The following is a 24,548-nucleotide window of genomic DNA, read 5'->3' as shown; positions in this document are numbered from 1 at the left end:
TACATATATTTATGTATAGTTATATAGTTTTTACACTTCCTGAACGCAACTATATTGTAGAAAATATTATTTCTTATAACTTTCGTTGTTTGCTATGCGATTAAATGAAATTAAGACAATTAGCAATCTTTGTTCGCCTGAGTTTCGAATCGCTAGTGACATGTCTAATAGTATAAAATCTTTGTGGCGCCCCAAACCAAAGCATTATCTACATCACTACATTGTACAAAATTTTTGTGACTCTAAACTCTTTAGTATACCTACCTACCAGTCTAAACGGTTTAGAATAAAACTCTGGTCAATATTAATAAATTAAGGTTGTATTACATAAAACATAAATTATGGTTACAAAATAAAGTTACGTAAAACAAATTTAGATGTAGGTAGAGTAAAACTAAATTACAGGCAAAAATACCGTATATTAAAAATGACAATTACATGTTGCGAAAGCGATGTCATGTGACCAAGTTTATTTCATAAGCTTGGAATGTTAAATTTTCGCCCAAAAATATAAAAAACAAGTTTATAAAACCTGATGATTGTATGTCACCTTTAGAAGTCAAATTCTAGATATTAATTGCTATAGATAGTTGGCACCTAAGTATCATATCAAGTTCCAAGATTTTCAACAAAAAAGGTCAATTTCATTAGATAAGTAGATCTTTATCCGTAATTTACCTTGACGCCATTGCTACCTAATCTGTGTAAAGCCAAAGTTAAGCGAAAAAAAAGAATGACGCCATTTTGAACTTAGCGACTTGAATTTAGAACGCCGAAGATGATCGTTACTTGCTTTAACCGCAACATTCTGCTTTGGGGAAATTACAGGCACAGGGGTCCGTGGCAATGCATGTCGATGGGCAAATGCAATCGCAAGCTGAAAACAAAACAAATGGTTAAAATTTAAAGCGATAATAGGTAAATAACAGTGGCGCAGAGTCCACACAGGCCGATTCCCGCCGAGTTACCTTTTATAAAAATGCATATTATTGTAATGCCTTTTATAAAAATGCATATTATTGTAATGACATATTTTGTCGTAGTGATATTGGTGCTTTCTTTTTAGGGTTCCGTAGTCCACCAGGAACCCATACAGCCATGGCCGTCTGTCTGTCCATGGTTTAGTGCAGAGACTATTACTACTAGAAAGCTGTTATTAAGCATAAGTATGGACATTAAAAATGTCGTCAAAGTCGTAAAATAAAATCTCGAAAAATATTTATTTTGAAAGCAATTTCATTCTACGTTAAAGATCAAACAACTTTACTAGGTATACGTATGTGGTCCGCTATTTAGTTTAGACGGTTGATAACAACCGCGGATAAAGCTCGATTACAATTTTTTTTCTTTATTTTATTAGATTTTTATTATGCTTTTTATTACAGTGTTATGTAATATTAATCATCAATTTACTGAACCTACTAGGTTCTTACATACATCGATCGTAGATTGTTAGATGGGCCTCAAAGCGTCGCGGAATTGTCATTGGTTTCGCACATTGAGTACGTCATCACTCGTAACACATTTCTCTTTATTCATGTTGTGGCCTGTGTTTTTACACTTCCAAAATAAACACAAAGGCATAATTAAGGGATTAAAATAAAAAAAAAAACAATAAATATTTTTTTAAGTCCACGTCCACTCATAGCATGCGCTTGTTACGTACTAACATAAACTGTGCGCGCACGTCTTTGGGTAATGCGTTCTTAACATAAAATTATGCGTTCTTAAGTATGGAGAGGCCCATCTAACGATTTGTATCGATGGTTACTTAAACGTGGTTACTCACGTTTGCAATCACCATACGCGCAGGGGTCCATGTATTCGGTGCAGTCTTCACCAGGCGGCAGGAAGGATGAGCGGTACACTGTCGTGCCGTCCAACTGTGAAAGCAACTCAAGTCAATTACTTACAATGGGCAATGTAGTACTGGATATGACCTCTTTCGTCTTCGATTCGGAGGGCGTAGGTTCGAATTAAGTCCGGAGCATGCACCTCTTCAGTTCAGTTATGTCAACTTAAGAAATGAAATATCACGTGTCTCAAACGGTGAAGGAAAAACATCGTAAGGAAACTCTAGGTACCTGAGTATTTTCTTAATTCTCTACGCGTGTGAAGTCTGCCAATCTGCCAGCGTGGTGCTTGTCCACCACGCTGGCCTAACCCCTCTCATTCTGAGAGGAGACTCGTGTCGTTGATGATGATGGATGATGATGAATGTAGTAACACGGGAGTATATTGTAGTCTTAGGCAAAACAATGGGATAGGGTAGCAGGCAAGGCTGGCAAAATGCCTAAGGTCCACGATACTGGCAGTGCCGTAACTATAGGGTGACAAGGCTGAGCCCGAGGCGATTTTTATAGGACGCCATCATCCAATAAACTCCTCACTGGCCTCATAGTAGGTATTTACGGTACTGCGTAGAAATTCCTCTACGAGAATAGAAACAAATTTTTTAACGACGCGATAATAATAATCGATAATAATCTGCCTAATTAGGTAGTTAACTAAAAAGTTAGAATGATGAATGACGTCTATAGAATTGATGCCAAACTTGTAAACATTTTACAGTGCCAACAAAGTTTAAAGTAAACCAACTGAATGTATTTATACCTTTTGGCAGGGCTTCTGATACTGCCCCTTGCAGGCCCAGGGCGGCCGCTGTGGCGCCAGCGCGCAGACAGGCTGGAACGACATCTTGTGGGTCGTGTCGCAATCCATTTTTGCTATAAAATATATAAATCTAATATATAAAATATAAAAACTAGCTGACGCCGCGCGGTTTTACCCGCATGGTTTCCGTTCCCGTAGGAATACGGGGATAATATATAGCCTATAGCCTTCCTCGATAAATGGGCTATCTTACACTGAAAGAATTTTTCAAATAGGACCAATAGTTCCTGAGATTAGCGCGTTCAATCAAACAAACAAACAAACTCTTCAGCTTTATAATATTATAACCGACTGTTGAAGTCGAAAGGGACAAATTAATATCTTATCAAAGTTCATCAAACTGCCAAAACATCATTGCACGTAGAAGTGGCTTACGAGATTTCGTGATTTAGTGACCTTTCGCATTTAGGTATTTAATGTTATGATTAGCACGCCGCTGTAAGGGTTAAGATTTTTAAATATTTTGAGCAACTCAGTGGTTGCAAGCGTTTTGAACTTTTCTTTATAATCGTACGATCGTAGAGAACTGTCATTTTGGTTTAAATTACTTGCCGGGACCTATACCTAGTAGAAGGTAGAAGTAAAAGCAAGTTTATCTTACCAGCGGGTTTCTCGTAGCACCTATGAGGTGCGTAGGAGTCCGGTAGACTCTGCCGCCCAGGATCGAGGTATGACATTCGGTTCACTGTACGATCTGTAAATTAAATGATGAGTCATCCAATCCTTTTTTAAATTTTTGGCATTTATTTGCTTTCCCCTGTCTTTCCTCTAAAAAAAACAAACAGTTAATATCGTAATTAAAGACTTCTATAAAGATTGAACTCTGTGTTTCAGCGTTTAAGCGCGATCAATTTTTCAGCAATATTCATCATCGTCATCATTATCAACCCATATTCGGCTCACTACTGAGCTCGAGTCTCCTCTCAGGATGAAAGGGCCAATAGTCCACCACGCTGGCCCAATGCGGATTGCGTGTGTGAAGTCTGCCAATCAGCAATATTACGAGTAGGTATAGGTAAATCATTCTAGGTACTTGCGGTAGGTACTAGATTAGGTTTAATAGTTTACGTTACGTAGTGTACGTACATAGTTTGATTGGTTACGTTACGTCATTTAAAAATATCAAAACATTTAAAAAATATAAATTCTAAATACTTAATATATCTAGACCAGCAATTATAGTAATCCTACCTATAAAGCTTAGGTAATTTTAATTGCTACATTTAATTCAAGCTGCATGTTTATGAATAATTAGCCGACGCTCCGTGGTTTCACTCGCGTAATCCCCGTTTCCGTGAGAGTACGGGGATAAAATATAGCCTATGACACTCACAAATAACGTGGCTTTCTAGTGGTAAAAGAATTTTAAAAATCGGTTCAGTAGATCTAGAGATTACCCCCATACAACACCACAAACTTTACCTCTTTATAATATTAGTACCTGTAGGTATATAGTAGATATAGAAGTTGATATTATTCATGAAGTCATTAATTTGAAACTAACTTTCAAAAGGTTGTTCAACATTGTGGAACTTGTGTGCCGGTTTGAAAGACTCCCGTAGCGCGGCCGGCTTGGGCACGTAGTCGTGTCGCTGCGTGGTCAGGTTTTGCATGGGCCCCTGACCCCACATGTCGTGGTGGCATGGACGGATCGGCTGCGTCACGCACACGGGGTTGGGCAGGAAGGAAAGCTGGAATATAACATTTACGGTCATTTAAATAACTTGTCGGAGAAACGGATTGACATCAGAAGCAGATTTAAAGAGCAAAACACAATTATTAAACGAAAGTCTGTCAGGTCTAACAATTCCCACTAAGAATGTTACCAATAAACCTTCGAGTGGCAGAGAATGACCTTGAGTAAAGTCACGGACTTGACCGTTGTATGTAGGGTTAAATACGTCTTTTAGAACTAGTTAACACTCTCCTTTTCCACTCAAGTCAATCTCCGCCTATCACAAACAATCCATGATGGATTATTAATCAACAAAAGGTGGTGTAGAGGTCTTCCACGGTAACCTTCACGGGTAACGGGGTAACAGTGATCGGGGCGTTGGATGGGGCCTGTTTAGAGGTCCGTGGTGTCAACTCCGGGTTCATCAGCGCGATCGAGCTCGCAAGGTATTGCGGGTGATCTGCGGAACTGCGGCAGAGTGGTAAATCCTGGTGGTGCTTCGCCCACTGCTCAGCGAGGTCGAGCTCGCTGGAGAAACAACGACAAGCGCCCGTCAGCCAGCAGTGAAGAAGCGGTCATGAGCAAGACCGCGGGAGCGCTCGCCTATATATTCAGCACTCGGTCTCCCACTACTCCCCATATAACTCACAGAACACTTGGTACTCGGCTCATGACGACACGACTGATCTAATGACGCACTCGCACCGACAAATTTATAATATTCTTGAGTCTCGAGTGTTTGTGGTTGCCGGTTGTGTTGGTCGCTGAAAAGTCTTTGTTAAGGAACATCGGAGTGGACCGGGAAAGAGTTCCTCACAATTATTTCGCCTCGCGAAAGTTAAGAATGGAGTTTACGAAGCCTACTCTATTTTTAATCTTTAGTAAGTAGGTAATAACAACTGCAACATTGTTTCTTATTGGAAAAGCTATTGTATTATCTCTGCAGCATTTTGACACATCCTAACAACTGTGATTGGAACGTACCTACTAATTTCAAATAGAGGCACAGATCGATTTGTGCCTCTGTGTGCCATTTTTGAGGTGCATGCAAAAGGCTTAATTTATTAAAGTTACAAATTCTACCTTGTGCACAGTATCTCCCTCCATTTGAGCGGTGGAAGGGACGAGGTTCGGTGAAGGCTTCACCGGCGCAGGGATGGGCACGGACGCGGGTAAGAAGCTATGGAACCAAAAAATATATTGTTGATTGCATATTATAATAATTGGTATAATAAAATCTAAGAATTTCTTAGATCTGGGCCTGTAGCCATGTCGCAAGTCGATTCTCTTTCTACAAACGCTTACTCCTTTAAAAATCAATAAATGTATGGGAATGACATTCAGTATCGATAGGTCACGTGATCAAGTTGTCGATCGGATCTGACATTTCCATATATTTTGTTAGTTTTCAAAGCGTATATCTCTTTGGATACCGCCGATCTGAAAACGAATATATAATATATGAAAACGAAGGATACCTGTATATATTCCTCCTTGTTGGGCAATGGAGTTTCTTTATTAAATAATAAATTTAATAAAGAAACTCCAATTAAATATCACGTGGCTTAGACGGTGAAGGAAAACATCATGAGGAAATCTGCATACCAGAGAATTTTCTTAATTCTCTGCGTGTGTGAAGTCTATTAATTCGTATTGGGTCAGCGTGGTGGTCTAACCCCTATTGGTCTAACCTCTCATTCTGAGAAGAGAATATGGGTTGCTAATGATAAAAGATTATTACTGCGTCCAGCGTATGCATTTGCCGCATTTCATAACATAACGCGATCACACGATTAAATGAGTTGCGTGACCATAGTTTTATAGAGGAATCGCATGTGACTCGATAGTTAGCATGGCCGCCCATAAGAACAACATATTAGTTTTCTACCACCTTTAAAATAATAATTATAGTTGACAGAATAAGCAGGTAGTCCATCTGGTGTTAATAATCCACCACCCACCGTAAAAGACAGCCTCCGTGGCGCAGTGGTATGCCCGGTAGATTTACAAGACGAAGGTCCTGGGTTCGATACCCTGGCTGTGCTGACAGAATTTACTTAATTGGTCCAAGTCTGGCTGGTGGGAGGCGTCAGCCGTGGCTAGTTACCACCCTGCCGGCAAAGACGTTTAAGTTTACGCCAAGCGATTTAACGTTTCGGTACGATGTCGTATAGAAACCGAAAGGGTGTGGATTTTCATTCTCCTCTTAACAAGTTAACCCGCTTCCATCTTAGATTGAACCATCACTTACCTTCAGGTGAGATTGTAGTCAAGGGCTAACTTAAGTATAAAAAACAGATCAGCACTTCTCATGCTAAAATAGGAACAGGTTCTTCAATCCTGCGTGTCTAATGAGGCGTAGGTCTACACCTACACCAGTAATTACACCGGCTCATGATACCCTTCTGAACGTAGCACAGCATAAAGCATTGCTGTTTGGCGAAATAAATCAACATACCAGTAGCTTCTACGGAAAAGCTCTGACAAAAAACACTCTTCTACCACGCCGGATTAGGGTGATAATTCTTGGTTATGTATCGCTATTCCATAATGACGTTTAAATAACACAGTGTGATTTTCAAATTAGTCTATATCTCTTTCTACAGTATCGTGTTTAATAGAGAGAGATAGAAACGAACCAACACCACCTACTGATGAGATAGTTCGCAATGATATACGCACCTGTTTTTATAGATCGTCTGCGTTTCAAATCTCTTGGAAGCAGTGACGGGGTTTGTACAGTTCGATGGGAGGATGGCCCGACGACGACAGTCGCTGTTCGAGTCGAGGTAACTGGAACGTGTGCAAGGTAATAATTATACAGGGTGCTGGGGAGTATTTCCCATAACTTTCCCATAACAAGGTGTTGACGAGTCCACTTAAGGGAGCCGAACTGGAATATCTAATATTTTTTTGAACTAAAAAATAAAAACTTCTTATGTTTTCATACAGAGTATTTCAAATAAGTCCGACAATCCATGTAACACACGCCTTTAACTATCCTTGCATTTTATAGAGTTTGGGTAAGTCCTATATTAATCAATTTTAAGAATGCGTTTTTAATATTTACGACACGACACATTTTTAGATCTATTTACAAAAGAAATATTATTTACTCAGAAGATATTAAATTTAGAACACATGTTCTTTGGACATTTTTAATTATTTTTCGATAAAGAATATAACCCTAGAGTTATGGGGAATAATATAAGATTTTTTGTTGAAGAAGAATACCTATGTCAAAACCTTTTGATCGTAAAATATTTAACTAAAATCTCTATTATTTTTCAAGAGATATTTTTTTCTTTTTGTGTATGTGCCGTAGGCTCCATAATGGGATCTCAGCGGCGTCACCAATAGGTAGGTATTACTTAGAACTAGTTCGATAAGTCTTTCAAAATATTTTTTATGCATAAATAAATTAGAAAAATATGATGTCAACTCCTTTTGGTAGTAAATTTTTAAACTTAGGTAATTAAAGTTACGTTAAATTCTTGTTAGTATTATTTTCTTCTTGTTCTCTATTGTCATCAACTCCCTTTCACAGTTCTATAACTAACAGAATCGTACCTAAAAATGGGACTTTGAAAATCAGTACAGTTTTAAATACCCCCAAGAGTCTTACTACTAATACCTACTATTTTCCCTACATAATTAAATACTTTCAATATTAAAGACTAACCTCATAGAGTAAGTAGTATTTTGTTCTAATTTCTGGCAAGGTTTCTGGTACTGACCTTTACAGGCCCACGGCAAGGGTTCTTTAGGCAATATCTTGAAATAAATAAATGTGTTAAAATCTTGGATTGATATTGGCCTCTAGGTTCTGGAATGGCGACACCTCACTGAAAAGCGAAGTGTTAGTCGGCTTGCCACTAGGTTGGACTGATGATATCAAGTGGGAAGTAGGAAGTCCTTACCAGAAGTTCTTCTCCAGCGTTAGACGATTATCTAAACTTCTTATAAAGAGATAAGTTTGTGAAGTTGTAGGGGGTAATATCTATATATACTAAACTGATTTTAAAAATTCTTTTATCAATACAATGCCACGTTATTTGTGAGTATCATAGGCTATGTTTAATCCCCATATTCTCACGGGAACAGGAACAAAGCGAGCGAACCCGGGGCTCGGCTGATAATAATGACTGTGATGATGATATTTGTCATTTGAACCCGCACTTACCGATTTCTCTTATTTCCATAATTGGTTAATTTATCACCATTTTTTTGGTAAGTGATGATGATATATGATATGATGAGCTAAGATGCTGGCTGTACCTGATTGGGCATGTAGCTCATTTTGTGCGTGGTGCAGCCGTCCATCTTAGCGGCGGGTCGCTCGTAGCAGCGCTCCGGGGCGAACGACTTCACCATCTCCACCTTTTCCGGAGGCAGATAAGACAGCTTGTTCACAGTGCGGTCTGGTAAATAATTTATTTATTTATTGATCATCATCATCATCATCATCATCATCATCATCATGATCATCATCATCATCATCTATATCGTCATCATCATATTAGCCGATGGACATCTACTGCAGGGCCTTTTACAGGGACTTCCAAACATTACGATCTTGACACATCTTGAGCCGCTCGCATCCAGAGACTTCTATGTAATATACTCCTTCATTTACCACCCGTCGGGGTGTGGGGAAAACGGTATCAAGGTTTAACCTTCTAAATACGGTTTAGAGAATAGAACTTCAAAATGTGAGTTCAGTAAAGCTGTGAAATGCTGAGAATATCAAAAAGGACGAGATTGTAAAGATAAAGTTACCGACATAGATAAAAATTGACATTTAGGCAGTGCTATATTTTTTGTTATAGTTTTTTTTGTAATATTCTGTTTTGTTTGCAAGAAAGTTTTTCTTCTTCTTCTCAACAAATAGCTTTTTCTTCATTTTAGTTTTCATCAAGTAGCTCTACTTGTTGAGTAGTGAAAATGGGCAGGACATAATTACCAGAACCGTTACACGTTGCAAGGTTTTCGAAAGGCGACCTCGCACCGGCCATTGCAGTGGTGGTCGACCCCTAACTAGGTGGAAAACTGACGTCAAAATTGTCAGTAGATATTAAACTTTCAATGAAAAGTCTTACTCTCAAAAGGTTGTTCAATACTGTGAAACTTGTGGGCCGGTTTAAAGTTTTCCCGCAGTACACACGGCTTGGGCACGTAGTCGTGTCGCTGCGTGGTCAGGTTCTGCATGGGCCCCTGACCCCACATGTCGTGGTGGCACGGACGGATGGGCTGCGTCACGCACACGGGGTTGGGTAGGAAGGACATCTGGAATTTTCAAAATATGTAAGTAAAATGAGGCTTAAAAAATTAGACATCCTTCTAAAATTATTGTCACCATTAGCTTTATCAGCCTCTTAACGGCCTACTACAGGGGCCAGGCCTTTCTACTTGTATACGTGGGTTGGTGATAATGCGAATTTTTTTGACAATCTTTATCAGACATTAATGATAATTACTGGGACGCGCGGTTTCACATATTCTCTGAGGCACGGGGATGTCACTCGCCATCTTCCTAACACCGGATTATTTTTTGCTGAGCATTTCATAGAAGGCAGAAAAGCTCAGTATATCATAGCCCGTAACTCGTAGGTGACCTTTAATGGTAGGCGTCCACATATTCACATCGTATGTATCGGACGCATCGCATCAAACGGATTTTAGTATTCTATCTATAGGATCTACCATAAAATTGAAAATACGTTTGATGCAATGTGTCCGATTCCGTTACGTACTATGCGGATATGTGTACACTTACGTTCAGTGGCATCCAGCAGCCAAAGATGCGCTTTAGATGAAAATGTGATAACTTTGACTACATATACCTCTCCTTTTTTACCCAACCAGAAAACATATGCATAGCTTTCTTTTTCGCAACTTTCAGCAGCCTGGTCTAAGCTCTATCCCCTCTGCTATAAAGAGGGAGTCTCTGTAGTGGGTCGATACAATTGGCTGATAATAAATAATCATATAATAATTATGTTTGCGGATCGCTCGCGTGTGTCGACACTTGATCCACACACAACTTCCGACCGAACCGAACCGAACCGAACCGGATCTAATAATCCTGTACATGACACCATGCGGCTCGAAGAGGTCCCATCCAGCGCCCTAAATAGGTACCACAGACAAGCCAACGCCATATCCACTGTTACTCCACCAGAGTCGACGAAGACTTCCTCAGAAAATGTATTTGGAAGTTCTTACTTTTTGCACAGTACAAGATTCCATGGGGTCGCAGCTTGGCACGAGGTTGGGCGGCGGCTTGCGTACCTCCCCGCGCAGGTTCTTGCAGCCGTCCACGGGCAGGTACGACAGCTTGTACGTGGTGCACGACTCCACGGGCGCGGACGGAGCCTTGTAGCAGCGACGCGGCGCGTATGAGTCCGGTATCCTGGGCTGCTTGTAGCACTGGAAAGTACAATATATTTAAGTAAATGCCTCATTGATTCTGCGGCTAGCCTATGTGCAGTGGCGTGCATAATTTTGTCGATCACGGTATGCACTAGAAAATAAAAAATAACCAAACTAGAAAAATCTTCATTAAATAAGCATTAAGAAAACAACCCTTAGATTATGCAGTACTTAGTACAATTAGTAAGTGCATGCCACTGCCTATGTGGTTTCGGAACATGAGGACCTGGGACCAAGTCCTATAGGCATGGGATCATCGACATAGCTTGTGAAGAGAATTAGACAAAGTATCGACCAATAGTACTAAAACTACGAGTACCTAACTATTTCACCCACGTGGTTCCCGTTCCCTTAGAAATACGGGGATAATATATGTCCTATAGCCTTCCTCGATAAATGGGCTATCTGACACAAATATTTTTTTCAAATCGCACTAGTAGTTCCTAAGATTAGCGCGTTCAAGCAAACAAACAAACTCTTAAACTTTATAATATTAGTATAGATAGGAACACGTCCTACATAATGTCATTAAACTGAGAAGTGAGACGTAAGGGCTGACGCCACGCAGATTCACCCGCGTAGTTCTCGTTTCCGTAGGAATACGGGGATAAAATACAGCACCCAGGGATAGTGCAACAGTAAAAGATAATTTGGAGCCTATTTAATGCAAACAAACAAAAAAACGATCGAATGATTCCTCTTTATAATATAAAGAAGTCACATTCATAGTATAGGAGTATAGATTGATCACCGGTTTAACAAGTGGGGGTTTGCCGCAGCAGCACGAGCGACACGGACAGGGGCGCTCCTGTTTGCTGTCCATGGGTCGGCCATCTTGCGGACCGCACTTGACGCCCGCTGACAACGCGCACGGGGCCATAGCCGGGCACGTGACGCACCTGGGGACAACGGGTAAGTTACATAAGGAGGGAACAAGAGAAGCGAGCGATAATTTCTTAACAAGATACATCTGGGGATGATTGGTAAGTTACAAAAAGAGAAAGAGAGTAGAGCGTGCGACAGTATCGTTAATGGCAGAGGAGCACAGGATGCTAAATTTGCAGTTACTCGAGCGTCATGGGGACCGATTACATTTCGTAGATTAAATTATAAAAATAACAAATGGTTATATACTTTTAGTGGTGGAAAATAAACTACATACTTTATAAGCAATTTATTGAACACAAAAATACGAGTATTTTATTAAAGTACTAATGTAGGCTCAGGGCTCTATAATACCATTATCTAAGAGCCCTGAGGTTACTTTACATAACTTGACCATACTCGATTTGTAAATATGCGTCAGTCTGATTAAAGATGAATTATTTTCCTAAATACTCACTCTGGCATAATTTATATGTAAAAAAACTTATCCACTTATAACATAAACACTGTGATAAAAATATTAAAAATAAAATCTACAAACTAAATTGATCATAAACTGAAAATAATTTTACAAAAACATCTCTATCTAAAAATAGTTTGTAGAAAACTGACAGTTGTAAGTAATGTTCTTTTGATTGACATAATTTTTGAACCTCGAGTTGGTTTGCTTGTTAACGTTTTGATATCGGCCATTTTCTTAGTTATCTATATTAAATATTATAAAGAGGTAACATTTGTCGTGTTGTAGGGGGTAACTTCTGTATCTACTGAACCGATAACCGGCCGATAACCGACCCGATAGAGGAGCTTCAGGTTCTGTAGTGAAGACTAAAGACTAACAGGTCGTACACCAGCGAAGAGGTTTTTTTTATCTTATTTCGTTCGGTAGAATTGAAGATATACTTAATGCGAATTGTTGTCTAGAAATAAATAATATTTTAAACATCGATATAGAATAACAGTAGAATTTATAGACGTTGAAGGGGCAACCCCAGGGAACCATTCACCTGCTGAATGTCGAATTCTCAAACGCATGAGTTTTTTAAACTCACACACTCACTCAGCGGGTGAACGATCCTCTGGGGGCGCCTCCACAACGTCTATGAATTCCACTATAAGTCTCGCTTCCAACTTAAATTCATCTAATCTACTATTGATAATTAATTCATGGCTCTTAAAAAATAAAACTAATTACTATTATATTACATATCACATCAAGCGAGTCAAAGGGATTCGCTGGATACAGCGGCTCAGGACCGTGATGTTTGGAAGTCAACATCTACAAAAGGCCTATGTCCTACAGTGGACGTCCATCGGTTTAAATGATAATGGTTATATCAATCAATCAAATATCATCAAATAAAAGGTGTGTTTACATAAATTCCGTATAAATAATTTATGTACATATGTGTCATAACATAATATAATTTTCTGGTTTTTAGACTATCCGATACAAGCGACTTTGTTTACAAGGTGTACGTACATTTCTTTATCGGATAATTTTATTCTATGTCTTTTTTGGCACTAAGTAACTAGCCACGGCCGATGCCTACCACCGGACCAGACCTGAGAAAATATATAATCCCAAACTGACTCGAGCTAGAAATCGAACCCAGGGCCTCTTTGTTGGCCCCGGTCCGGGGCATGCACCTCCAACTTTTCAGCTATGTGCATTTTGAGAAATTAAATATCACGTGTCTCAAACTGTGAAGGAAAAGCATCGTGAGGAAACCTGCATACCAGAGAATTTTCTTAATTATCTGCGTGTGTGAAGTCTGCCATCCACATTAGGCCAGCCTGGTGGACTATTGGTTAACCACTCTCATTCTGAGGAGACTCGAGCTCAGCAGTGAGCCGAATATGGGTTGATGATGATGATGATGATAGTAAATGCAATTTACTTTTTTTTTAAAAAAATTAATGTACATACTTACACTTCCTTACGGTTTTGTTATACATATGTACCTAAGTATATATATAAAGATGAACTTGTAAATTAATTATTATTCGTGGAACAGGTTATTAGTTAAATATTAGTCGCTTATTTTATGTTAATTTTGTGCTTAATGGGATTGTTATTGTAATCCGTTCATATGAATGCGACAACGAGTGGACAGACTGACAACTACGCTGTTTTGCTAATTTGTTTTACATTAATCTTTAATTAAGGCAATTAGTTGTTGTTAAGACAGAGACTGGTACATTGGGCCCCATTAATTTCCCTTTTTTACCCGACTACGCCGAAGCCAAAAGGAAGGGTGTATGTATGTATGTATGTATGTTCCACCGTAGCGTAGTGATCACCGAACTAATTTTATTGAATGAGGTGTCAAACGATTCGTGACCACCACCCACCAAGGTCAAGACCATGGCTCTACCAAGATAGAGTAAAATCCAGAAAAGGTACATAGGCCATCTTTGTACCTTTTCTCGATTTTCATCTCAAATATTTTCTTGTTTCATTATTTTAGACCCCTAAATATTAAAAAAATTAAAGAGATAGAACGTCCAAAAAACAGGTTATTCGAATGAAACCGAATTGAATAACGATGACCTTGAGAAGTGTGATGTAAACAATGGTTGTATGTTTGAATAAATATACACGTATATTAATACATTAATAGTTAGAAAGATTAGAAACCGTGTGTGTATCAGTATTATGAGTGTATGTATTTTATATGAAAACTAGTAGACGCTGCGCGGTTTCACCCGCGTGGCTCCCGTTCCCGTAAGAATACGGGAATAAAATGAAGCCTATAGCCTTCCTCGACAAATGGGCTATCTAACACTGAAAGAATTTTTCAAATCGGACCAGTAGTTCCTGAGATTAGCGCGTTCAATCAAACAAACAAACAAACTTTTCCGCTTTATAATATTAAGTATAGATATAAAAATGCGGCGCGTGCGTTTGAGACTTTGTGCTTCTAGTCATCGGACGCCAAAAAGTATTATTATTTAATAATAAGATGTTTGAACTTGCGCCATTTTCGCCCAAGTGATTAACCTTGCCATCCAGAGGGTAAATAGTGCACTGGCTGTAAGTAAACAATTAGAGGGCGTGTATTTTTGGTAAATATTTTCTTTAAAATTTCAATTTCATATTTTGTAAATATTTTCCCTTTCATATGAATAAAAACCTCAAAACATAGAAAAACTAATTTTGTCTCGCCCTTATAATCACAAAAAACATTAAACGAGGTTTTTATGAAAATATTTGGCACAGATTGGAGCAACATATTATTGTACGAGTAAATTAGATAGGGAAAAAATATCCAATTACGTTTCCAATGTCCTTTAAAGTATTCGTATACGGAGCCGCGGGCTAATGAAATATATTCGTATATTTTGATTACCTTATATCGAAAAATAAGAAAATATCGAGAAGATATACGAGTATTAAATTCTTACTGTATACGAGTAAACTTGTCAATATACAAGTTTACAACGAATGGTCAATTACTCGTTTATTAAAACTTTATCGTGTCCGACTGTACGTTGTAATGAATAGATATTTGTTGATGACAAGGTTATTGTATGTACTTATATTCCGAGCTGCAATGCTTGTTTAGTACGATCTTTATCTTCAATTAGTTAACACGTAGATATCGGTTCATTTGTTATTAATAATTAATCGCATAGTATTCGTATCTATAACACGTGTTGTGATATATATTAAGCCAGAATAAAGTGAAATACACAGTTTTTGTTTGAAAGTTGGGCAAAAGATAAAAGCACCAAAAAAATATTATCAGGAGCTTATCAGACAAGTACCGAGGTACGTATACCTAGTTTATTAGCAATCGTTTTGATTTTATATTTATAAGCACTGATAACGAATGATGATATGACAATTTAAATAATATCTGGAGTGTGATTCCGCATATTTTATACTCGTCGATGTAACAAGTTTTATTAGAATAACTTTAGGTATTTATATGGAATGTCAACAATAAAGAGTGTCACTAACAACGTAGTTGCCATGGAAATGAGCGATGTTACATCGCTGTAACTTTACAGAATGCAGGGGCTGATTTGAGTTAAATAAATATTTAAGATTTTTTTGACTATCATTATATTTATTTGTGATGGTAAAATACCTATTGCGTCTCATAGTTAAGTGATAATATCACATAAAAAAGAAGTAATCATTTGTGCTTAATATTATTTTATTAATTAAATAATTAAAACAATAATTTATTTATTCATTTTTGATCCATACCTAACAGGTATGGGGAAATATATCAAAATAACTACAGTAAAAAAATAGTAACTAATATAACATAATATAAAAAAACTAATATAACATATAATTAGATAGATGTTATTGTTGATCGCGATGTGCATGCACTATAATAATAATTTATCGGATGCTAGCATTTTTGAATCATCGAATTCGGTTTAGGAGACATGAAAAGTGTTGTTGAAATAATAATTTGATTTTAAATTTCAGGGCGTTACATTTCATAATGGCTTGTGACTGTGATTACATTCTACCGAGGATGGACGATTGGGAGGAGCATTATCAAAATTGCTCTACTATTTGGATTAAAGATCACGGAATAGAAGCACCTAAGTAGGTATTTTCAGTATACTTATTGTTAGTGCGATATAACATAATAACTTTCTTTACTTTAACTTTAGCAACTAGTGGTAAACTTGTGTACATTTAAAATAAAAATACCAGCAAAATAAAAAAAACTTAAATGAACCTTGAAAAAATCTACAAGACGGGCTTAAAAAAACACCAATAAAAAAGTCTAAGATTTTATTAAACGCATGCCTAAAGAACAATAAAGTATGACCTAAAACATAGATTGAATTAAAATTTATTTAATCTTAAACAATCGTGGAGGCCTACAACAGAGAAAGAGGCTTGCGAAAAGATAAAATAAAATAGGTGACAGATGAAGATGATTTAGATTTAAATATATTTTTTTTATATAACAGATTGTGTTGATGGTGAAATATTTATATTGTAAATATGCTTAGAAATTAATTAAAATAACAAATCTTGTTTCCATAACTTTACACAAAAATGTAAAAAAATGTAATGAAGCTTTAAGCATCGATCTAATAACATAACACTTCAAGAGCATTATTTATCAAAATAAACATGAATAGTTTAAAAAAACTAAAAAACACGCTTGATACCCATATCACGGGGGTGGATTTCAAACAGCCAGTCCGACATCTTGGGGAGGCCACCATATTGGATTTGTAATGACGTTTCTTAGCTAGTCATGTGTTGTTATCAGAACTTAGAGCGTGTGCAAAATTTCATCCTAATCGAAGACCGGAAAGGGGGTAAAATTAAGATTCCAAGATTTTCTTACATACATAGTTACAAGCGAAGTTAACATAAGCGTGTTAATAAATAAACAAAGATTTATATTACTTGTCTAAGGAATTCAGATGGGAGTCTTCAATTAAGAAACCGACACCTTTCCACCTTGCAACGAGATGTTTTATATCACTTGGGACTTGACACTGAAAATTATGACTTGCCAGCAATGTTTGGAGATGTCAAGGTAAGGGAATATTTATTCATCTTGTTTCTCCTGGCTGATTTCTCTTGCGAAATTTACGTAACAATTCTATTAAGGTAAATAGTACCGTGCACAACGGTTTTAACTGGGGTAGGCACTGTAAGTACCTACAGGCTTGTAATGAGTTATCAAGGCAGTGCATTTTTCCATCTATGAAGTAGACACTGAATGTAAAGTAGTAAAAGTATCGGTATCAACCACATATTCGGCTCACTGCTGAGCTGAGCTGAGTCTCTTCTCAGAGTGAAAAGGGTTAGGCCAATAGGTTACCACGCGGACTGGCCCAATGCGGATTGGCAGACTTCACACACGCAGAGAATTAAGAAAATTCTCTGGTATGCAGGTTTCCTCACGGTGTTTTTCTTCACCGTTTGAGACAAGTGATATTTAATTTCTTAAACTGCACACAACTGAAAAGTTGCAGGTGCATGCTCCGAGTAAAAGTATAAGGTAATAAGTTAATCTTGAATGTGTGGGGTGTGTTAATAGTTTTAAGCCAAATCTTATTTATCTCATTTAATGTAAGATCAGTATTAAAAGTTAGATAAAGCACTATTAAGAACCTCTTATATCCCGATCCCTCTTAGATCCAGTCAAAATCCGTTTTTGGCGGACGTCTACTAACTATAAACTGTCAAATTTCTTGCGGTTTTAGAGATTTCGTGCTGAGCGACCTTTTGCTTCCATAGATTGAGCAATTTCTTGTTAAAAAATCGTTTTTGTTTTCAGTTCGTCTGTATAGGAGGCACTAAACACAGGATGAAGGAATTCGCCAAATACATCGCCAAAGTGTTGAACATTCCGGATGATGGGTTGCCAAATTTGACCAAACGTTCTCACAGATATGCCATGTACAAAGTTGGACCCATACTTTCTGCTAGCGTAAGAAAAGAACATATTCACGACACATAACAAGAACACAGAGAGGAACAAAGGGTTCCGTGCCCTTATATATAAAAAACGGCAATAAAATTACGTTTGTTGTATGGGAGCCCCCTTAAATATGTATTTTTTTCTCTTGCTTAATCTGTGAAAATGTCAACTCTCTAACTATCACGGTTCATGAAATACAGCCTGGTGACACACGGACGGACGGACAGTGGAGTCAACAGCGCCTTCACACAAAGTTTCCGTGTATATGGTACCCGTTTTAACGAATACTACAAAAAACTGCTTTGTTCACACAGGCACCGTATAATGTTCAACGTATCCGTCATTACTGGATACGATGTTCTCAAGCAAATTCACAGTGTACCACCGTTATTCTTCCAGGATGGACGTTGTCCACCACCACCACCCCCCTCACCCCCGCACCCGACCACCACGTCAAACGTCCGGGGATAACAAATAAAAAAACTATTGAACTGATTTGAAAAATTCTTTTACCAGTAGGAAGCTACATTATCAGGGTGTAACATAGGCCATATTTTATCTCCGTACTCCCACGGGGATTCGAATTACGCGGGCAATACTGCGAGGTTCTATTAGTCACATACATTTTTTTATAATTGCGTTGGATACCAAGACGTCTCCATACAATTTTTAATCTTTTGTTTCTAGCACGGTATTGGAATTCCATCAATGACCGTACTACTTCAGGAGGTCATCAAACTGCTTAGTTACGCCAAGGCGAAGGACCCCATCATTTTCCGAATAGGCACAAGTGGGGGTCTGAATATACTTCCTGGATCTGTTGTCATATCCTCGTTTGGCCTTAATGGTACTTTGAAGAAGTCTTATGATATTGTAAGTAACATTCCTTTAAATTGCTCGATAAAGTTATTTTGTACTTATTAGATTATTGGAGAATGGTACAAAATTAAAAAAATCACTCATATAACGTTATTTTGTTACAAATATTTTGTACGAAATTAATAAACTTTCGATTAAAAATGAGAAGGTAAAAAACGAAGGTATCATTCAAACGAAAAGTCATTAAAATTGGTCAAGTCGTTTCGGTTTTCAATCACATACACCGTAACATAAGATTTTCGTGTATATATTGTAGATTATTTATCAATATCATTATCATTTTCAACTTAATTATCATCATCATCATTATCAACCCATATTCGGCTCACTGCTGAGCACGAGTCTACTCTCATAATGAGAGGAGTTAAGACAATAGTCCACCACGCTGGTCCAATCCGAATTAGTAGACTTTACACGCGTAGAGAATTAAGAAAATTCTCGGGTATACAGAATCTTCCTTACGATGTTTTCTTTCACCGTTTGAGACACGTGATGTTTAATTTCTTAAAATGCACACAACTGAAAAGTTGCAGGTGCATGCCCCGGACCGGATTGGAACCTACATCCTCCGGAATCAGCGGCAGAGGTCATATCCACTGGGCTAACACGGACTTAATTATCATCATCTCCTTTTTTAAAATACTGAATTAATAAAGAAATAATACTCTATTTAAGGCGGCTCAGCGGCGGGCTTCGATTTGCATATAGCAATTTAACATCAAATCTGATAACGTATTTTTATTCGATATTCTTATATTTCTCAGCCTATAAGATTAACGTTTTTTCCCGTTTCCAGCCAGTCATGGGTAAAATTATGGAGATCCCATCGATATTTGATAAGAGATTAAATCAGGAACTGTTGTACATCGCATCGGAGGAAAAACGGTTTTCCACTTTCAGCGGTGGTACGTTGGCTGCAGATGATTTTTATCAAGGTATAAAGTTTCAAACACTTGATCATTTTTCCTTTGTTATTTACATTTTCGATTTTGAGATTGAAAATGCCTATGATTTAAAAATAGCAAATATTTACTGTCACTTGTACAAAACAATTTATCTATAGAAATAAAAAAAAATCAAGTGTCTTTTTTCAATTTTAAATTATAAGCTTTTCAGTAAATTATGCATCATATACAATGCACGTACGAGTGTGTAGGTACTTACTTGTAATTCAAAAATTATATTTTAAAACTATTGTATACGTTCCGACTGGACCGATTTTGACGAGACTTTCTTTCGACGATTGCTGGTTTACATAATATAAGGAGTTATGATTACACTTTAAAAAAAAAAGGAAGTCCCGAAAACAATATTTTTTAATTACACGCGCACGGAGTCGCTGGTGAAAGCTAGTGTCAAGTAAAATCGTATTCAATAACGTGAAATACCTACTACTATACTACAGCCTTTCTTGATGAGTACTGTTTACCAACAAATAAATTAGAAATGAAGGTAGGAAACACATGTACATTTCCTAACCTATTTATTTTAAATTATGTATGGTTTGTTTATAAAATGTTATATTAATCAAATTTATTTTTATTAATTTAAGGACAGTTTAATTATAAATATCATCAGGATTGAAATGACTAGAGATTTACCCTCATTTTTAATTTGTTTGTTGGTAATCAGTACTCATCTAGAACGGCTGTAGTATAGTTGTTCTGTCATTCGTATCTGAGTATTTAATTAGTTTTTTTCATTACAAATATAGTTTGTAGATAGCAATGGAGCGACTTAGAGGGAATTCATCTTCCAGCTATACTTTTAAAAACCCCGAAGTCCACACCAAAACAGGGGCTTTACACCTTTTTTGGTGTGGACTTCGGGGTTTTTAAAAGCTTTAAAGATACACTTGTTTTTAGAAGGACATTATATTTTGAGCCAAGCACTATTATAGATTGGCAAATTCGTTCGTAACATCCCGCTGGTCTGCAGGGGCCGGGAGGAGGGTAGCGTTCTGCCACGCTGGCACGACTTCAAACCCGCGCAGTTCTTCCCCGCCCATCGCCCGCATTTCATGGGAGTGTCATCATCATTAACTAACTTGCCGTGTTTTAGGTCAAGCTCGTTTGGACGGTCCATTCTGCAACTACACCGAGTCTGACAAGCTATCGTTCCTCAGTGTTCTGGTGGGACTGGGTGTGAAGAACATTGAGATGGAGGCAACCGCCTTCGCTGCTCTCACCAGGGAGGCGGGCCTAAGGTCTGCTGATGTGTGCGTTACGTTGGTCAACCGGCTAGAGCAGGATCAGGTAAATTCTTCTATAAAAAATCTCCTAAGTATAAAAAACCTTCTATAAAAATCTCCCAAGTACCCCCCCCTAGAAATTGCAGTGTGTGACAGTATCGCATAATAGAACCAATCAAGTCTCTAACACAAAGAATTGTTTGCTATGATTAAGCGCTTGACAACTACTCCTTTCCCCTTCGAACTCCATGCACTCAAAGATTGCATTGTTGTAGACACGCCCAACCATGCAATCTTTAAATGCATGGAGTTCGAAGGGGAAAGGAGTAACGCACGCCAAGGCGGTGAACCCCTGACAAAAGCAAACTTAGTGCCATATATGTTGGATAACAAGGAAGCCTGGGCTAAGGGGGCGAAAATGCTACATCATATTAGGGGACGCGTGAGAGACGAGATGAGATCGCCAGAAAGCAAATTTCGAAGCGTGATAGACCACCACCTTCCTGAAGTAATGCACGTATACTGCGGTACCAGGAAGGAAAGGCGGAGATAAGAAAAAAAAAAAAAGCGCTTGAAAGCTATTGCTTTATGAATACAAAAACTTAGTCATAACTAAGGAGGATAAGTTGTCAAGTTTCTTCGAAATATCTGAGCCACGGCAGCTGAGCTTACTAAATGGCTTTGAGGCGTTGGGATTAATCGCCGTCAAAGGGATAAGATGCTTTACGTAGGTTGCGGAGCTTATGTATCAAGCTCCGGCTGTTAGATGACGGTTATTCATATAAAACCCAAGCTTATGGAAAAGTCGTATTATAGGTGTTAATGACTATATCATAAAATAGCTTGGAAATGAAATGTATATTGGCTGGCTACTCTATCCTACTAATATCATAAACGCGAAAGCTTGCGTGGATATACGTTACTATTTAACGGCGCTACTACTGAAGCGATTTGGCTGAAATTTGGAATAGAAATAGATTTTACTCTGGATTAACACATAGGCTACTTTTTATCCCGAAAAAATCCATGGATTCCTGAGATTTGCGAAAACCTGATGATTTTAATGGTATGAATGTTTGTTGCTCTTTCACGCCTCGGCTTCTGAAAGGAATCATCTGAAATTTGAAGTAGAGATAGAATATAGTCTGGATTAACACATTCTACTTTTTATCCCGGAAAAATCTATGGTTCCCGAGGGATTTGAGAAAAAGTAAATTCTTAAAGTAAAGTCGAGGGCGTCCGCTAGTAAGAAATAATATACCTATTGTTAAATGGTGATAAACTGAAAAAGAAACCTGGCTGAGTTTGTTGTGGGCTTGTAAAGTTAATTTTAAGTATTCGACTAATTATTATCACCATATCTTATAATATTAATACCTGATGTTTCGAAAGTGCTTGTTAACTAAGCCTAGTTGAAATAAATGAATATTAAATATACTTATATTATGTTTGTATTCAAAATAGCCGTGATAGCCCAGTGGATATGATTTTTGCCTCCGATTTCGGAGGGTGCGGGTTCGAATCCGGTCCGGGGCATGCACCTCTAACTTTTCAGTTATGTGCATTTTAAGAAATTAAATATCACAAAGGAAAACATCGTGAGGAAACCTGCATACCAGAGAATTTTCTTAAAAAAAAGCTTAGAACAAACAAACTCTAATCCAAGAGGTCTACGGTTCGTTTTTCACCCGTTAGACCATTGCCATGCTTTTGCCTTAGTTAGAGAGGAAAGGAGTCATGTGTAAAAGTAATGGCTAATTAAAAAAAAAGCTATTCTAGTAAAAAAAAATGTAATTTACGTATATGTTTCAATAATTTTTCAGGTAACACCCAGTAAATCCGTCTTGCTGGAATGGCAACAGAGACCTATGCTGATAATAGGGAAATATATTTCCAAGTATTACGAAACGAGGTATAAGCTCTAATATTATTATATATATCTATATAATGAAGTCGGATATCTACAAAATGATGAAGAAATTAAATTGAAAACTGTATTGCAATGGTCATCGACCAAATATAAGGTATAAAAATGCAAATAATTGTTTTATTTTTGTCCTGTTCATTGGAGATCTCTTTGATGCAGTTGACAGTTTTGATTTATTACCTGGTCCTGGATTTTATTTTTTTGTAAGTAACTATATACGTTTTAAAGAAATTTTAATGATAGTTTGGCCAGGAGGTTTTATGCAACTTACTTGTAATATACTTTTTCACATAAGGAGAATTCTTAATATGAGAAACTTTCAGAACGATATAGAAAAAAAAGTACGTACTATAAATCTTGTATTTTATAGATTACATTCTAAACTTAGACGAAATAACATTGGCCAATAGATAAAATAAGCTAATTTAATTATTTACATACTTATCCAACTTTGCAAATGCGTATTGCACTGATATGATTGAGATTGGTTGTCAAATGTCGTCGAAAATGCGCGCTGTCTTTGAATGTAAACGTCAATATCATCGGATACGTTTGACAGTAAATTCATTCTATTATATTTGTCAAACTGACAGTTTTCCTAGAGATTTTGACAAAACGTGACAAATAATGCAATTAATTTGAAGTCAAACGGATCCGATAAAGTTGTGCAAATACACCTGCACCACAAGTAATTTAGCTGATTCAACCAACGTATATTTTTCTGAAAATTAGCCTGAGATTTCCTTATATGTTCTAATTTTTGACCAATTTTCAGCTTTGTATTGTTGAATTTTTTGCGCCCGATTTTGTATTGAGAGTTTCTCCTATATGATTTAAACACTTTTCATCCAATAAACAGATGGATGAAGCTCGTTTCTTATTCGCATCTAGACTTATAGTAAGTAAGGCGTTTTGCTTGGAATTCCATTGTGCTTGGAAGTCACTCTAAGAGGCCTATGTCCAGCAGTGGACGTCCATCAGCTAATAATGATGATGATGATGAGTACCAAATTTCATCCAGATCATTCGGTTCTGGAGTTACAAGTAGTGCAACTAACCTAACTTTGTTTTATAAACATAGATTTTTTAAATAAGATTTCTTATAAATTTTAAATGGAAGTTGTTAGAAGTCACGTAAAAAGATAGCCAGCGTATAGGTGTTCAAAATGACTTTGCATGCTTATATGTTAACATAAAATTGTTTTAGTTTTACCGCCGCGCTGTGAATTTTCCCATTATAGAGTTAGTCGTGTTTGTTTCTCTATGCCACTTCCGTGAGAAAATTACTGTTTAAGTACTGTACATAACAAGGACTCGACTTTAGTCATTTTAGTGTTAAACTCACATTGCAGGAAATTGTCCTGACGCTAAAAAGGAGAAATTTAATATTATAAATGTAAAATTTTAGATGGATGGATGGACGGATGAATGTTACTTAGCCATGCAAAAGCTATTGGATGTAATTGG

The 24,548-nt window shown here is 37.4% G+C and overlaps 2 protein-coding genes across 2 annotated transcripts; one reads left to right on the top strand and one right to left on the bottom strand.

Moving 5' to 3' along the window:
* Window positions 1–63: 63 nt before the first annotated feature.
* On the bottom strand, window positions 64–12,259 carry LOC112046340 (stabilizer of axonemal microtubules 2). Its single transcript, XM_024082963.2, has 13 exons — window positions 12,123–12,259; window positions 11,532–11,679; window positions 10,574–10,777; window positions 9,448–9,634; window positions 8,627–8,769; window positions 8,031–8,122; window positions 7,031–7,141; window positions 5,432–5,528; window positions 4,178–4,364; window positions 3,275–3,367; window positions 2,614–2,726; window positions 1,790–1,883; window positions 64–877 (listed from the first exon to the last, which is right to left on the bottom strand). The coding sequence occupies exons 1-13, from the start codon at window positions 12,128–12,130 to the stop codon at window positions 795–797; spliced, it is 1,560 nt and encodes a 519-aa protein (XP_023938731.2). The 5' UTR covers window positions 12,131–12,259; the 3' UTR covers window positions 64–794.
* Window positions 12,260–15,219: 2,960 nt separating this feature from the next.
* LOC112045534 (uridine phosphorylase 1) lies at window positions 15,220–23,196 on the top strand. The gene is made up of 8 exons (XM_024081755.2): window positions 15,220–15,440; window positions 16,116–16,238; window positions 17,070–17,193; window positions 17,941–18,093; window positions 18,772–18,957; window positions 19,760–19,898; window positions 21,025–21,218; window positions 22,978–23,196. The coding sequence occupies exons 2-8, from the start codon at window positions 16,132–16,134 to the stop codon at window positions 23,077–23,079; spliced, it is 1,005 nt and encodes a 334-aa protein (XP_023937523.2). The 5' UTR covers window positions 15,220–15,440; window positions 16,116–16,131; the 3' UTR covers window positions 23,080–23,196.
* Window positions 23,197–24,548: the final 1,352 nt, after the last annotated feature.

The sequence above is a fragment of the Bicyclus anynana genome, chromosome 2 (assembly GCF_947172395.1).
Source record: "Bicyclus anynana chromosome 2, ilBicAnyn1.1, whole genome shotgun sequence".
NCBI classification, from domain to species: Eukaryota; Metazoa; Arthropoda; class Insecta; order Lepidoptera; family Nymphalidae; genus Bicyclus; species Bicyclus anynana.
The sequence above is the reverse complement of the archived record's forward strand: the minus strand, read 5'-3'. Positions and strand labels throughout refer to the sequence as shown.